This window comes from Strongylocentrotus purpuratus, unplaced genomic scaffold (genome assembly GCF_000002235.5).
Source record: "Strongylocentrotus purpuratus isolate Spur 01 unplaced genomic scaffold, Spur_5.0 spur5_scaffold_13, whole genome shotgun sequence".
Classification (NCBI taxonomy): Eukaryota; Metazoa; Echinodermata; class Echinoidea; order Camarodonta; family Strongylocentrotidae; genus Strongylocentrotus; species Strongylocentrotus purpuratus.
In genome coordinates, this window is record NW_022145598.1 from 27,812,917 (window position 1) to 27,831,097 (window position 18,181).

Here is an 18,181-nt window from a genome sequence, read left to right on the forward strand (position 1 = left end):
CATGTCTCCTAACGCACAAGTGCTAGAACTTCCAAATGTGTATGGTTATGAATGCTGATTTAGCCTAACTGGTTAGGTAGTAGTTTCCTGGTCCATTAAAAAACCTGTCTGTGAGTTTTAAAGACCTGTGATTGTCTTTCAACAGTGAACCTGTGTAGCACACCTCGAGGTAGCCCAGTCGGTCTAGAAAGCGGTAAGGTTCCTAACAGCGCCATTTCAATCTCGAGTAGGTACAATGACACGTTGGGTGGACCAAACGCCCGTCTGAACAGTCCTTCTGCGTGGCTCCCCGATATTGCTGACGAAGACCCCTGGCTTCAGATCGATTTCGCTTCCGCTTTTGTCATCACCGCCATCATGACGCAAGGCAGAGCAGATAGTCCAGAACAGTGGGTGACATCGTACATAGTTTCATCCAGTATGGACGGAGCATCTTGGACCTACTACCAGGATATCAACACCAACACGGTCAAGGTATTAACATGTGGTTTGCTTTCTTGGCCTCTCTGCAACACAGCGGGTTTGCAAAATTACCCTTGTCCGATCGTGATTAGCTCCAATAACAACATTCCAAAACCGGTACAGATCTTGCCCGGAAAACAATTAAATAATCATGAAGCCTTCGGTACGTCTATCAAATGATAAATACAATGTGACACAAGAAGATTATTTGTGTGGCATATAAAGAGTTTAAATCTCAATGAAATAAATGATTATAATCAGTGGCGAAGTGAGAGCCCATATATTGAGGGGCGCTGGCATAATTGGGGGGGGGGGGGCACCGGTCTAATTGGGGAAAATGATATGCTGATTTACAAGGCCACTGCTTAGGATATAGTACTATTGTTCCCGTTCCACATCCTTTTCCCATTTCTCTATTTGCTATAACACCTCTTTTTATCATTTGCCTCTTTTTCTTTTTTCTTTGTAATTCGAAGGGGCACGTGCTCCCCCGTGTGCCCCCATACTCTCTTAAAAAAAGAGAGTGAATTTTCACTCTATTTTCACTTTCTTGGGAGTGACGTCCGTGATCACTTGTTTAGGAGTGAAGATCGATTGATTTTAGAGTGCTCTCTAAGAAGAAAAGAGTAAATGTTCACTCTATTTTCACTACATTTTCACTCTCCAGAGGAGTGACGTCCGTGATCACTCGATTTTTTTAGAGAGTACAGCCACGACACTGAGTATAAATATAACGTATTCATAAATGACATCCCCTATAATCCACTTCGTTATTGGATGTTTATTGTTCCACCCTCATATCAACTTATTATTTTAGACAGAAAGAGAGAAAGAGAGAGAGAGAGAGATGGGAAGTAACAGGAAAGATATTACCCAGAAACACAGAAAATTACACAGAAAATAGGCTTTGTACGGCGGAAGTTTTAAAAAAGTAGTAGAAATGTGCAAGCCCTTTTTAAATCTAACTAACAGAAACAACAACATGTTTTTTTTCTAAATCTTGTCGGAAACAATAAATGTGTCCTGATCACAAATTGCTCTGTTATCGTTTTAGTATAAAAACATAACTGCCTAATAGTATGGAGAAAAAAAAAAAAAACACATGACGTGATGAGAATCTAAAATTAAAGAAAGCAAACTTAAAGAAAACTTATCCTAGTTTTTATTATTCGTTCACTTAAAATGACATTTTATTATCAAAAATTGTGTCAAACGACCATTTTAAAAGGAACATAATTGGTTTGATCATTAGATATTTGAAATGCAACACTTCAAACTCAAGTTGATCTCATCATCTTTTGGTTGTATTATCTCGTTTAGGTCTACACAGGAAACTACGACCCAAATAGTACTGTGGTGCACACCATCTGTAGGCCGATCGAATGCCGATTTTTTCGTATCCATCCAAAGACGGCCCATGTACACCGGGCCCTCAGGCTAGAACTCACTGGCTATGGACCTCTCAATGACTTATTAGGTGGGTAAGGTTGCATCCTTAAAAAGACCCAGGAGCAAAAGAAGGATTGGAATAATAATAATTTTTCCTTATTCAAGCCAATTCAAAAGGTATTTGATGAAGCGCCTTTCCTTGCAGTTATAAAGTGTTGCACACATTGATCCACATGTTTGGGCCAATTAAACAAGGACATATCACTTTTTTTAAAGCGCTCCTATCCGTCACGTAACGCTGTGACACTCACGGCGCTAACTATTATTACCCTTGGTATAGCTGAGCTGATACACCAGAGTAACTAGCGCTGAAAAATATCAGGTACCCATTCACACCTGGGAATGTATAGGTTAATGTTTTGCTAATAAGACACTTGTGTCAGGCAGGGAATCGAACTGTGGCCCCTGTCATCTTCAGTCCGATGGCTTATCCACCGCACTACGTCACTTAGTATCCATGTAGGTGATGTAATAGAACGGTTTAAATAATCGGCTTGAGATGCGAAAATCGAGGATTCGATTAGCAAGAACGGCACTGACGACGCTAATACCTGGGGCTAATCGTCAAATCGACTCCAAAACGACCCAAAACTTGGGGCCATTTGTATTTTCTTGTTCGTTCTGTTGTTAAGAGGTGGTATTCTAAAAGTTAACTTGTGTTGATTTCCAGTTAGCTATTATGCACGCCTGTAGTGTGTTCGCAGTAGTTGAACTAAAATGAGTTTTAAAAGTTTTGGTTTTCTGAAAAACTCTTTAAGCAACTAACTTCTAAACAAAAAAAGACCTAATAGATCTCTTTTATACACTGACAAAGTTTGTCTGTACGTTTGTTGTCTTCAGCTGCGATGGACCAGGAAGAGGTAAGCTGTTCATGTCCTATCCGAGGGGAAGGAATGGGAGTGGAAGATGGACGAATCCCAGACTCTCGTCTCACCTCCTCGTCCGATTATGATTATCTTTACACTGCATCAGATGGAAGATTGAACGGCGGAGTTGCTCTACACGAGAAGGCAGCATGGCTTGCCAAGGATAATGACACGGATAAATGGGTCAAGGTGAGTCCGATAACACAAATTATAATAGTGATCCCCCTGGAAAGCAAATTCATCATAAATACCGTTCTTCCTAAATTCTAGCACTATCTAACTCCAATATTAACGCTAACGTAAAGTCCAAATGAAACCCTTACTCGCACCCTAAAGATGGTATTAATCATTGATGATTTATATTACCTCGCCCTACTGCTTTGAAAGCAAGTATTTACTTGGTAATTATCTACCTACTTCTAATAAAAAAATCGCATTGCCTTGGACAGTTGGAAACTCTCTATTACAGATATTATGTCCCTTTTGCAGCCAACATGAAATGTATATAGCTTTGCAGGAAGTATGAATTTGTTTAAATATGTATGTCCTATCTGTGAAATTTAAACGTTAGCTGTCTCCTAGTATTCAATTTATTCAAGGAAACCTGTGTACTTTCTAGACTTCCCTGTCAGACACTATTGGGTGACTAACTGTCAACTTTTTTAAATTTGGTAATAACATACATAAAATGAGCTGTAACAGGTACATGAGCATTTGTCTACATCAATAACCCACTACTTGTATCGGCCAAAATTAAACTTATTGAATCTTTGTGCAGCACAACACGTACGACCATTCGGTATAAGGGTCTGAAAATCAGACTATTAGTAAGGAGATTGCAATCACTTATGTCAATTCGACATCTAATGATCGTTATTTTCCCATAAAAAGTCATTTTCAAACTCTTTCGTTTTGAGGGAAGTTCTAAATAATTATTGTCTTTCAAATTGAATTTAACCTTTTCATTTTTTGACCTGCAAATGGGACATTGTATATTTAAAGACCGTTAATACTACTGGGCCAGAAGGGATTAGACCACACAGCGAGGTCACTGACAGGTGGCTATGTCATTAACTCAGCTCTCAACTAACATAAGAAAAAAAGGATCATGGGGGACCAACAGGGACCGATTGGGGAAGTTTTCTATACAGAGGGAGCAAGTAGCTACAAGTAGGACAGTGGGGCTTTAAATAATTGTTATGCTCTGTTTTCTTTATCCTGATCACTTAATTATTTATGGAATTTCAAAATTGCGCGAAATTTGCGTACTAATAAAAACCATTGGATTTAGAGCTAGTCCAGAATCTGACCTATTTAATTTTGATCTCCACCACACCAAAGCTACCTCTCTCTACTTACTTGCTACCAGCCGATGATGGCGTGATCATAAAATTAAGACGCCCGGCTGGGCTGGTGGCGCATATTTTTTTTACACAACTGTTTAGCCACTTCAGTCAAATATACTGTGCAAACGACTAGAGACAGAGTCTAGCATTACCCTTAATAGCAGTTTTGTTGGATTGCTGGAGTAGTATGTGCAGTGGCGTACGCAGGATTTTTTCAAGGGGGGGGGGGGGGGGGGGTTAAAATCGAGTCCAAAATTTCGCAACGACTCAGGAAAATTTGATAATCGCGCAGGCCAAAAGGTCGCTCAGTGGGGGGGGGGGGGGGGGGGGGGGGGGGGGGGGGGGGGGGGGGGGGGGGGGGGGGTAAGCGGACATTTTTTTTTTTTGGTCCCAAAAAAATCGCAACGACTCAGCCAGTCAAAAAGTCGCCTCAGGGGTGGGGGGGGGGGGGGGGGGGGGGGCTAAAGGGCACATTTTTTTTTGTTTTGGTCTCGAAATTTGAAAAATTGACATTTTGCTCCGTTGGGGGGGGGGGGGGGGGGTGGGTGGGGTAAGGTCAGCTTTTTTAGGTCAACCATGGGAATTTTTTTTTTTTTTTTTTTTTTTTAATACACTGTCGCTCATAAAGGTGGAATATTTTAGTTTTACCCCAATTTATGGAATTATTTTAAAAATTATTTAAAAATAATAGATATAGATAATAGTATACATTCTTAGATTTTATTGAATAATAACTTGCCAATGTGTATTTTGCGTGACTGCTAAAGCATGTGTATGCTACTATGCTTATTAACTAGGGGACCTACGCTCTCAAGTCATAAATGACAGTAATGAGGATGATTGCCCTACAAAATGGCACTAATATAGCACATCAACACGGTTTTGATCCTGGGGCCTCACAGTTACGAGGCCATTGTTTTGTCACTGAACCATGACTGTACGCAGCGGGGGCTAGGTAGGGGGCAGTTTCCATAAATTAAAAAAATGCACAAAATGCAATAAATTTTCAATAATTTATTGCATTTTACCCCGGTCCCCAACATAAAAAAATCTTCTGGTCTGCCATGCATTATGACTCAAGGCATGGGCACACAGAATTTTGTTTTGTTAGGCACCGGTGTAAAATGCAATAAATTATTGAAAATTTATTGCATTTTTTTTTTTTTTTTTATTAATTTATGGAAACTGCCCCCTACCCTAGCCCCCGCTGCGTACAGTCATGGTTCAGTGACAAAGCAATGACCTCGTAACTGTGAGGCCCCAGGATCGAAACCGTGTCGATGTGCTATATTAGTGCCCTTTTGTGGGGCATTAATACTCATTACTGTCATTTATGACTTAAGGGCATAGGTCCCCTAGTTGATAAGCATAGTAGCATACACATGCTTTAGCAGTCACGCAAAATACACATTGGCAAGTTATTATTCAATAAATCTGAGAATGTATACTATTATCTAGATCTATTATTTTAAAATTATTTTTAAATAATTCCATAAATTGGAAAAAAAAAAAATATTCCACCTTTATGAGCGACAGTGTAAAAAAAAAAAAAAAAAAAGGGGGGGGGGGGGGGTTTTAGAGAATTTAGGGGGGTTTACACACAAAAAATTACCAAAGGGGGGGGTTTAACCCCCCAAACCCTCCCCCTGTGTACGCGCCTGAGTATGTGTACGTACTCGTTATTTCGGGTTAAATCTAACCTCTCTTCTCTTCATTATATATTTCTGTGCTCTCCTTCTATCTATCCTCTTCTCTTTTGTCATGAACTTTTTCTCCTTCGTTATACATTTCTTTGTTTTTCCTTCAATCTATCCCCCAGTCCTTCGTTATGTATTTCTTTTGTTCTCCTTTATTCTAACCTCTATTCTTTTGTTTTATGTATTTCGTTGTTTCCCCTTCAATCTATCCATTTCTCCTTCGTCATTTATTTCTTTGTTTTAATCTGATAGATGATCCCTTATCCTTTTTTATGTATTTCCATGTTTTTCCTTAGTCTAGATGATGATCCTCTTGGCTCTTCAAATATGTATTTGTTGTGTTTCTTCCTTTGACTTATCCTCTTCTCTTTCCTTATGTATTTCCTTGTTTTTCCTTCTCCATATCCTCTACACTATCCTTGTTTTCCCCCCTTCTATCGTCTTTGCTTGCACATTATATAGTGCGTTGACGACCTAGACTCTTTCACCAGAGCACTTCTTGGAATTTTTTTCGCGAAATGGCTAAACAGTTGTGTAAAAAAAATATGCGCGGGCTGGTGAGCATTATTATGAGTTTGTTGATAACGCCATCTTCGACGGCTTAAATCAAGTGTGTGGAAAAAAATAAGGACCGTGCAGATTCTGGACTAATTTAGAGCATGAAACCTCTCTTTCTTCAAATTTGTTTTCGTCGTCATGTCATACACAACACACACAAACACGCACACACGCACGCACACACGCACGCACACACACACATACACACACACACATTTATATGTACATATATATATATATATATATTATAAATATATGTTACGACTTGGCAGGCGCGGATCCAGGATTTTTCCAATAGGGGGGGGGGGGGGGGGGGGGGGGGGGGGGAATTTGAAAATTGCGCAGACTGTTTTTTCAAGGTCATATTAGAAGCACCATACCGGTACAATTTTTGACATTTTCATTGGGGATGGGGGGGGGGGGGGGGGGGGGGGTGCTATAGCCTCTTGCCCGAAAAGAGTATTTTCTGGTTTTCACAATTCGGCTAGTGAGCGAAGCGAGCGAGCAACAATTTGAGCATAATATTTTTTTTGTGAGATTGTTATTTATCACCAAAATAAACGAGAAAAGATATCAAAAACTCATATTCGGGTAGCTCGCTCCCCCCCCCCCCCCCCCATTACGCGGAAGCTTTGACCTTTCATTAATTATTAGAGAAAGAAGACGATTTGTTGTACCATTCTCGACTCGTATTCCTTCTCTGAATTCAGTTTTCCCCCTCCCGCGCAAAGCGCAGAAGCTAAACGTTTCATTAAATTATTAGAGAAAGAAGACTATTCGTTGTACCGTTCTCGACTCTTAATCCTTGTCTGAATTCAGTTTCCCCCTCCCGTGCGAAGCGCGGAAGCTCTGACGTTGCATTAAATTATTAGAGAAAGAAGACGATTCGTTGTACCGTTCTCGACTCTTAATCCTTGTCTGAATTCAGTTTTCCCCCTTCCGCGCGAAGCGCGGAAGCTCTGACGTTGCATTGAATTATTAGAGAAAGAAGACGATTCGTTGTAACATTCTCGACTCTTAATCCTTGTTTGAATGCAGTTCCCCCCCTCTCGCGCTAAGCGTGGAAGCTTTGCCCTTTCATTAATTATTAGAGAAAAAAAAATTGGTGTACCATTCTCGACTCTTATTACTTGACTGAATTCTGAATTCAGCCACCCCCCGCCCCCCCCCCCTCCCGCGCGAAGCACGGAAGCTTTGGCCTTTCATAGTTTATTGAAATTATTAGAGAAAGAAGATGATTCGTTGTTCCATTCTCGACTCTTAATCCTTGTCAGAATTCAGCTCCCCCCTCCTGCGCTTTGCGCGGAAGCTTCACGTTTCATTAAATTATTAGAGAAAGAAATTGATTCGTTGTACCGTCACCGACTCTTTATCCTAGTCTGAATTAAGTCCCATCCCCCTCCCCCCCCCCCCCCCCCCCCTCTCGCGCGAAGCGCGGAAGCTTTGACGTTTCATTAAATTGTTAGAGAAAGACGACGATTTGTTGTACCGTTCTCGACTCTTAATCCTTGTCTGAATTCAGTTTTCCCCCTCCCATTACGCGCAAAGCGCGGAAGCTTTGACCTTATTACTATTAGAGAAAGAAGACGATTTGTTGTACCATTCTCGACTCGTATTCCTTGTCTGAATTCAGTTTTCCCCCTCCCGCGCAAAGCGCGGAAGCTTTGACGTTTCATTAAATTATTAGAGAAAGAAGACGATTCGTTGTAACATTCTCGACTCTTAATCCTTGTTTGAATGCAGTTTCCCCTCTTGCGCTTTGCGCGGAAGCTTAACGTTTCATTAAATTATTTGAGAAAGAAGATGATTCGTTGTACCGTCATCGACTCTTTATCCTTGTCTGAATTGAGTCCCACCCCCCCCCCTCCCGCGCAAAGCGCGGAAGCTTTGACGTTTCATTAAATTATTAGAGAAAGAAGACGATTTGTTGTACCGTTCTCGACTCTTAATCCTTGTCTGAATTGATTCCCCCCCCCCCCCTCCCGCGCGAAGCGCGGAAGCTTTGACCTTTCATTAATTATTAGAGAAAGAAGACGATTTGTTGTACCATTCTCGACTCGTATTCCTTGTCTGAATTCAGTTTTCCCCTCCCGCGCAAAGCGCGGAAGCTTTGACCTTTTATAGTTTAATGAAATTATAAGAGAAAGAAGATGATTCGTTGTTCCATTCTCGACTCTTAATCCTTCTCTGAATTCAGTTTTCCCTTCCATAGCAAAGCGCAGAAGCTTAACGTTTCATTAAATTATTAGAGAAAAAAAATATTCGTTGTACCGTTCTCGACTCTTAATCCTTGTCTGAATTGAGTCCCCCCCCCCCCCCCCTCTCGCGGAAGCTTTGACCTTTTATAGTTTAATGAAATTATTAGAGAAAGAAGATGATTCGTTGTACCATTCTCGACTCTTAATTCTTCTCTGAATTCAGTTTTTCCTCCCTCCCGCGCAAAGCGCGGAAGCTTTGACGTTTTATCAAATTATTAGAGAAAGAAGACGATTCGTTGTAACATTCTCGACTCTTAATCCTTCTTTGAATGCAGTTTCCCCCCTCTCGCGCGAAGCGTGGAAGCTTTGCCCTTTCATTAATTATTAGAGAAAGAAGCTTTGTTGTACCATTCTCGACTCTTATTACTTGACTGAATTCTGAATTCAGCCCCCCCCCCTCCCGCGCGAAGCACGGAAGCTTTTGCCTTTCATAGTTTATTGAAATTATTAGAGAAGAAGATGATTCGTTGTTCCATTCTCGACTCTTAATCCTTGTCAGAATTCAGTTTCCCCCTCCTGCGCTTTGCGCGGAAGCTTAACGTTTCATTAAATTATTAGAGAAAGAAATTGATTCGTTGTACCATCATCGACTCTTTATCCTAGTCTGAATTGAGTCCCATCCCCCCCCCCCTCTCGCGCGAAGCGCTTAAGCTTTGACGTTTCATTAAATTATTAGAGAAAGACGACGATTCGTTGTACCATTCTCGACTTTTAATCCTTGTCTGAATTCAGTTTTCCCCCTCCCGCGCAAAGCGCGGAAGCTTTGACCGTTTATAGTTTAATGAAATTATTAGAGAAAGAAGATGATTCGTTGTTCCATTCTCGACTCTTAATCCTTCTCTGAATTCAGTTTTCACCCTCCCGCGCGAAGCGCGGAAACGTTGATGTTTCATTAAATTATTAGATAAAGAAGATGATTCCTTTTACCATTCTCGACTCCAAATCCTTGTCAGAATTCAGTTGCCCCCCTCCCGAGCGATGCGCGGAAGCTTTGACATTTCATTAAATTATTAGAGAAAGAAGACGATTCGTTGTACCGTTCTCGACTTGTCAGAATGTTCAAAAATGTCCTCTTACTGCCCCTACCGCCCCTGGCTACGCGCCTGCTTTAAAGGGAAAATGAAACAATCATGATTGTGATAGCACACAATTAGGTTAGTAGAAATGAAAGGGAAGAAAGATCTATTACACCAACCATGGATAAATCACGGCCGGGAGTGTCATAGTTTTGTGTTATCGGGCGAGGGCCGCACAGTGGGCCAGGGAGGAACCAAAGTGCGCCAAAACTAAGTTTGGGTGATTTTTTTTTTCCAATTTTTTTCTTGCCCAGTTGAAAGGTAATACATAGAGGAATACCTCAGTGAAATATTTAATTTCGTTATGCACAATAAGGGTATAAATTTACTACTTCAAACAGCAAAATCCTACATATTCACAGTTTTAGTGCAAAAGTGACTTATTTTATAAATCTTTCAATTCAACATGAAGTTTTTAAGTTATTGATATGAAATTGCTCTCACATATTCCTGATAGTTCATTTCGTTGAATGAATGGGTTAAAATTAATAGAAACACAATCTTCATGATATATTATAGGGTAATTCACTGAAAAATGGACTAATTATCCATGTTTTTTATAAATCCAGAAGAAATGTTTAGATCTTCGCAGTGTACCGCTTAAATTTTAATACCACCATTTTTTCTGATGTCTAAGCTTTAAGTTGATACCAAATTTGGCTGCCCGATCTTGCCCGTTGTTATGTTAGAGCCGATTTCCCTTGCCACATTGCCCCGAAAAATGTGGGTTTTGGGGGTCCGCGGCTGAATCATGAAGGATTCGTGGTCATAAATCACGGCGCGAGGGGGCGCGTGACACTTATTCTGACACCGCGGACCGAAATAAACACATTTTCGGGGCAATGTTGCAAGGAAAACGGCTCTAACATAATAACGGGCAGAATCGGGCAGCCAAATCTGGTATCAACTTAAAGCTTAGACATCAGAGAAAATGTTGGTAATAAAATTTTAGCGCAAATCCCTGGAAATCCAAACATTTCCTCTGGATTTATAAAAAATAAATCCCCAAACATGAGTTTTGGCGCACTTTGGTTCCTCCCTGGCCCACTGTGGGCCGGGGCGTAGCGACTAAGCGAGATTTTGCAATGTTGAATGCTGAAATTATGCATTCTAGAAAATCCTTAAGCCCAATATGTACGTTCTTTCCGCTATATTTCTTTCTAGCTATATTTCTAAACTCCTTGGGGACGTGTCCCCCTATCGGGCCCAGGATTGCCGCCCCTGTCCATGATTACTACCAACATGAGTTCAAATACAAGCACAAGCGAGTTGGTATGAGCTGAATCCAAATGAAGGGCAAAATAAGAGTTGTGAAGCGGCCCTACCGTTAATTTAAAATTTGACTGTTGAGTATATAGCTTCTATTTAAAAGACATCCAAAATATTATGCCCTTTTCAAATTTCTCAATAAAGAGTGATAACCGCAGGGGCTGTTCTTAACGTTTAACTTTGAATCCGCGGCTCGAGATTTTATGCGGCCGGCCCGGCCCCCTCTATTCAATAACGTTTGCCAAGCCTTCTGGAATGACCCCCAAATCTCCTGATTACAGTTTTCCCTTGTTCATCGTTACTGTCGCATAGCGCCATTTCCTTGTCTTTCCCCCTTTCTCACCCGACTTTTCTTTTCCCACCCCCCCCCCCCCACCCACTCAGTGTTATCTAGGGTACGCACATGTATGTTCCCTCTCTTTGAAAGCACCCCTCTATCTCCGGTGTACGGGCCGGATTTGTGTGTATTACGGGCCGGAATTGCGTGAAAAGTAACTCTTTATCGGAAATTTTGGGAACACAGATTCGGTCCCTCCGACCCGGAGTGGGGGGGGGGGGGGGGGGGGGGGGGCTTTCTTCTTTATTTTTTCTCTTCTTTTTTCTTTTCTCTTCTTTTTTCTTTCTCTTCTCCTTTCTTTTCTCTTCTCCTTTTTTTCCTCCTCTTCTCCTTTCTTTTCTTCCTCTTTTTTTTCATCCTTTTTTTTGCGCCGCCAATAGGGGGGGGGGGGGGGGCCGCGGCCGTTTCGGCCCCCTGGATCCGCCACTGCGACTTGGCACGTATTCAAGCTCGAAGCTAGGATCCAACTGAGGTACGTGGCTTGTCATCGTTTAACTCATCTGCCTTCCACTCCCCCGACAAAGGACCAATAAAGATTTAACATTTGTCAAACTGTCAGTCTGTAATTTTCTTTCGCCGAAACTACCTGCCCGTCTTCTTGGTCTAGTTGTTAAACAGCATTGTTGTTCTAAGCCTATCACAAAAGGAAGGACATTAATGGGAAACTTTGATAGAGCTACACGCCTGCATCCTCTAACTTGCATTACTTACAAATGTGTATTTATTTCCAACAGAGTTGCCAAATTTTTGCGTTGTCAAAGTTATTTCATATTATGCATTTATATTTATTTATTTATCAGTTTAAATTTTTGCTAAGTTCTATTTCTATTAATGCATTGATGAGTCAGATAGATCTTGGAAAGACCTCTACCGTCACTGGTGTTATCGTACAAGGCAGATGGGGGTGGGAACAATGGATTACTTCTGTCAAGGTATCCTATTCGCTGGATGACGTGACATGGACTTATGCTTTAGGACCACAATGTGGTGAACAAAAAGTGAGTACTAGAATTATGTATTTCAGACCCAACTTGGGAAAACTGAGCACATGTCATTTAGACTATGTACAGTATATAGCCGCTATCGTTCAGTGCGAGACTGTGTGTGCAAAAGGCATCGGGAAATATTGCATCGTCGACCTGTTGTTGATGTATATTAAAGGCGTTGTTTAACAATGTTTCCAGTTTTACAAATCTGAGGTTCTACGTGTTATCAGTGTCTGTGATATGGTGTAATAGTGAAGCCCTAAAAAAAATAGCAATTCAAAATGATCATATAGATATAGTGCGTCAAAAAAGTAAAAATCTTTGAGTGACCGTTTTTACATACTCATTTTCCCCAATACTTTTGTTCACAGCTGTTTGGCAAACAGTTGTTGACATTTCCAATTCCAGTCATAGATATCTTGATAATCAGACAGGCGATCGGCTTGTAAAAGTCATGAGATTCCTGACCGACATAAAGGCTTATAATTATGATTTTTTTTGGAAATCTTAGGCAAAGATACCAAATCCCTAGAGAATTATGCTGTGGATATGTCTATTCTGAAGCGTTGGTCATTAAAATAAAGTTTTATTATATGACGAATCGTTAAAGGACTAATTAACCAACAGCATTTCTCTTAAAGCACAAATAAAGTGCATGTTAACTTAGCAAGATTTCCCCATGCCTTTCGTACAGACTGCCTCGCATTGAACTTTAAAGAGTCTATATTCATCGTGCATTATACGCCGTTTTCGGCATATTTACCTGTGCTCGGTTTTCCAAAGTTATGTCTGACTTTATAAATGATATTACATTTGAGGACATCTCAGTAGAATGGCATCCACGAGACCAAAAGTTCCTAAACAGCCATATCCCATAAGGCATCATAAACTGAGGACGCACAGGTTATTTTGTTGTTGTTGATGCTTGCGTATAGAAACGCCTTCACCGAATGATGGCGCAATTGAAAATACACTACAACAGTGATAGGAAAGCCCATAAAATACCCAGCTTCTAATAAACACAAGTGCAATATTATAAAAAATGTTGAAGAAGATAAGTTTAATATCTGGATAAGAAAAGAAAAAAAAAAATCGAAAACAGACATTTGAACATACGATTAGGAGAAAGTAAAAGAAAGATATAAAAAAATACAAATACAAAAGGAAAGCTCGAGAAGAACATTAGAGAAAGAGAATGAAGAAAGATACAAGGAAAGGAAGTGGAGATAAGATTTTTAGAAATTAACCAAAACAAAATTCAGAGGAAAAGGTCGAAATCAGACTTTTAATGGTTCACCCGTGGGCCTTTGGCCTTTAGTGTCGTAGCCGCAATTTGTATGTGAATTTTTTTTGGTAGAATTGTTTGTAACTGCAAACCTTAAAATGTTCTTTAAACATGGCAATGGCAGCTTACTTGTTAAAGTTTGTAGAGGTGACATTAAAAAATTAATGATGGTTGATAATGAACAGCATATTGTAGGAATTCACATGCAGCTTTTATTGCTGGTGTTGTTTTGAATCTTATATGCTACCACCCCCTACCCTCCCTGTATACAAAAACACTTATTCAACAATCTTGCTAATAATTTCACACTGTTGTTGCCTATTCGGGCAGCGAGATTGTTTAATTGGAATTACATCTATTGTTTTGTTTTATCTAATGTGTTTCGAGGCAAAACTGCATTAGATAGATAAATGTCAGAATTGAATTTGCTTGATCATTTCGCAATTCAGAAAGTCAACGGTAAAGTTGATATTTTGGTAAAAGAGGCCACCCCCCCCCCCCCCTGGAAACGTTGTGACTATTCGCAAGCATTCCGTCGTACATGTAAATGTCTTCATATCCGATACTTATACCAAGCTTACATTGGCATCGTTTTTACCCAATTATATCAAGTGTATTCCATATAACAACTCATGTATTTGTATTTCTAATTTTATTTTACTTTGTGAGTTCACATTTGCAATTCTGCTTATGCCGCGAAAGATATTGTGTTATAATTTTTTTTTAAATTGAACTGAAAAACTAATACAATGTCCTTAAAATGATAATTTCTTCCTCATAATCTTCAGATCTACGCAGCAAACTACGATCGCAGCACTCCCGGGACCATACTGTTCCCTCGACCAATCACTGCTCGATACGTCAGAATACACCCACTCACGTGGCAGGAGCACCAGGGCATGAGATATGAAGTTCTTGGCATAGCTGAATAAACGGAAGTTTTACAGCTATGTTATGTTGTTTAATTAATATCATCATTAATATTATTACTATTATCATAATAATATTATCATTATTCATAACTATTATTATCATCCTCATCATGCTTATTATTATAGTTACTATTATCACTATTGTTATCATTGTTATAATTCATTACTCTGTTATTATATATTATTGTTATTATCATTTTATTATTATTATCAATAATATAATTATCCTTATCATTATTATTATTTTTTTAATTGCTATTACATTTTGAAAAGTAGGAGTATTTTCTAGTATTGCTAGTAGAGTATAAACACACCGTGGAGGTGTTGTGGTTTGTTGGCTAGGTCTCCAGACTTGAATCACACGTTACGGGGTTCGAATCCCTGTCACGGCACACGTGTCCTTTGGTAAGACATTAGTTTTACATTATTTTGCCATTCTCCACCCAGGTGAAGTAAATGGATACCCGGTATGAATTAGTTCATTAAAGGGATTGGGTAACTTTGTCTCAGATTATATAATAATAATAATGATAATATACATGTATAAGTAAAAGTTCAAGTCTTGTTGTTTGAACTCAAAATTTCTAATTTTTTTCATTTGCATTGCTGCTTATCTTTATACTATTAATATATTTTGACTTTGCGATAAATAGATATACGACCAAATATGAGATTAGTAGATTATTGATTGGTTTTTTTCTTTTCCTTTTTATTCTTTTATTTTTGGTGTTTTTTTTTTTACATTATTAATCTCGCTGAAATTTAGTATTGTAAAAAGCTTTACTTATTGTTATCCCATGCTCACTGTCTCCCACAAGGTTGGATTTGGGAATAGGATCGTACTGTACATAAACAATATATATATATGTATATATATATTGTTGTACTATCATTGTGTTTTTATGTTGCTTTTTCCTTTAAAGGTACTATGTCAAATTTGCAGGCCAATAAGGTGAAAATGTTAAATTCCAACGGCATTTGAAAGACAATACTAGTTTAGAACTGCCCTTAAAAAAAGGGGGAGGGGAGGGCTCTAAAATGTCTTTAAGTGGGAAAATAACAACTATAAGTTGTCGAATCGACCATATGGAAACGTTGTATCATCCACTAAATCTGACTTGCGTGCATAGAACAAATAAACATTTTTTTGTCATGGAAAAGAGAAGTTTTCTAAAATGTGCGTTTCTTTCCGGCACTGGGGGCCCGGGAGTCACTCGGGTAACATTTCATAAAGTATAATATAAAAAGACCATATGCAAATTTTCTGTACTTTTGTCAGGAAAAAATATATTTATCCGGCACAATGTCGTCTCTTTTTGCGTTGGAGAAGAGCAAATAGCGAGTTTTCATCACACTTTGGCCGCTCTCGCAAGCTCTCACTCATTTCACTGTGGTCAAGCGACTTTGGGGCAAGCGGTTAATGAAAATACTAATCGTTAGCTTTCTTCTGGTATTAAACTTGTTTTAATTGATTGTATACTTTTGTCGGAATAAAGGAAACAAAGAGGCTTGACCAATAACTTATCAGCGTCTGAATTGACCTTTTGACCTTGAATTCCCTGTTGCAAGCGCACATAAACAAGTTCTAATGACGTCATCTTCGCTACATCGATGTCTTTTTATCGTAAAATGCTACACTTTCACAATGTTTATACATCTTTTTTAAGTATTAGTAAGATATAACATATTTTGTCTGATATCACTGAAGTTTTGGGTTTTATTTAATGAGTAATTTAAAAATAAGAGCCATTTTACTGTTTTAATTTACTGGATCGTACCATTAAAGGTACTATGTCCCTTTTGCAGCCAACCTCAAATTCTGTGGAACTTTGCAGGAATTATTAATATGTCATGTGTGTCCTATCTGTGAAATTTAAACGTTGGCAGTGTTCTCATATTCAAATTATGCAAGGAAACCAGTTTTCTTGCTAGACTTCACTGTCAGACACTATTGAGTGACTGACTGGCTTTTTTTCTTCTTTGGTAATAACATACATGAAAAGAGTTGTAAAGGGTACATGAGCATTTGTCTACATCAATAACCCACTTCTTGTGATGGCCAAGATTAAACTGATTGAATCTTTGCGCAGCATAAAACGTATGCTATCGTTCGCTAAGTGTGCGTCATCATTCGTTACTCGTTCCTAGAGGGCGCTGGACCAACGCTGGACCAAAGAGATTCGATCATACAAAAAATCCCGACGCACACAGCGAATGACGACGAATGGATTTTTCTCGATTTTAAATGCGCCGGCCGTGCGTCGTCTATGTGTGACCGACTGACCGGGCCATAAGGTAAAACAAATATGGTTTTGGTGTCAAAATCTCAAGTAAGACTCTTGTTTATAAATCATTAACTATACGCTGTATCCCAGAAAAGATGAAACTCGAAACAAATAGATCATATGAATATCAATGAGGTGTATCATAAAGCAGGGCTCCCACTTAGCCGAGTTGGAGCCTCGAGTTGTGACGAGCTGGCGCGATCTTATGGCAAGCAGTTTTATCATTAAAACATATTTCTTGATATCAAGAATTCAATTCTTAATATCACGAAATCGAATTCTTGATATTAAGAATTACCATTGCTTTGCAACATAAATTTATTTCTTTATTACAAGAATTGATTTATTGATATCAATTAATAATAAAACGGCTTGCCATAAGATCACGCAAGCTCGTCACAACTCGAGGTTCCAACTCGGCTAAGTGGGAGCCCTGCTTAAGATGCCTTGCTTCCATAGAGAAGAAGTAATATGCTTTCCAATGATACATTGATTACATTAATCTATACACGCTTCACTGAGCAACATTGTTTCTGAAATGCCACGTCAACATCCACTTATGCCAGATTTGTGTGAAAGAGTAAAACCGTTAGTATCAAAATATCAAACGTGAACATGACCGATCATGACCTAAAACACACACACATTTTAAAGCGAATGAGAAGATTATTTTATCGAGCTTTATTAATAATGAAGGCAAGATGAACGCCATCTTTATCATAAAATAATGCATTGTGGAAATATTGTCGATGGTGAGGGTACGAGGTTATATTTTAGTTCGTGAATGGGCAATTGTAATGAACAGTGTTTTTTGCAATTTCAGAACTGCCATAGGTTTTTAAAAGAGCAGGTTAAACGATATTAAAACAACAAGAAACAATTTGATGGGCGCTTTACATTTTGATAATAATATTAATCGTACGAGTATTGTTGATTTTATTATTTTTATCATTATTATCATTATATTTTTATTATTATCATGACTATTGCTAGGACTATAACTTCTTTTTTTTAAAACTAATGGTAATATTTGCCGTAAGTCAAGCTGATGTTAAAGTTAATCTTGAAACAATGGTGTTGCCCATTTTACAGGATGATTTATTATCTAAAGTCATTGAAATAGTAGTATTAGTGAATAAATGTTTGTTTGACGTGCAATAATCTACTTTCAGGTACTATCCTGTCAATTGTGTTTGTTTGAGTAAGAAGAAGAGAGATACACAGCACATAAGAAAGAGTGGAGAGGAGAAATTGAGAGAAGTTGTAAACAAAGAAATGTATAATTTAGAAAGAGAACTCGAAAGGAAGAGATAAAGAGGGAAAGAATGTGAGGAGATATTGATTTAAATGAAAGAAACTTGTCATGAAAGAGAAG

At 38.9% G+C, this 18,181-nt stretch overlaps 1 protein-coding gene across 1 annotated transcript in view; it reads left to right on the forward strand.

The window, feature by feature from the left end:
* The window catches only part of LOC590513 (EGF-like repeat and discoidin I-like domain-containing protein 3), a 32,872-nt gene extending 18,305 nt beyond the window's left edge, over positions 1-14,567 (forward strand). The window contains exons 9-13 of the mRNA XM_030983663.1: positions 146-474; positions 1,783-1,939; positions 2,752-2,966; positions 12,167-12,316; positions 14,378-14,567. Coding sequence (XP_030839523.1) covers positions 146-474; positions 1,783-1,939; positions 2,752-2,966; positions 12,167-12,316; positions 14,378-14,521 — 995 coding nt within the window. The 3' untranslated portion in view covers positions 14,522-14,567. The remainder of the gene's footprint in view (positions 1-145; positions 475-1,782; positions 1,940-2,751; positions 2,967-12,166; positions 12,317-14,377) is intronic.
* Positions 14,568-18,181: the final 3,614 nt, after the last annotated feature.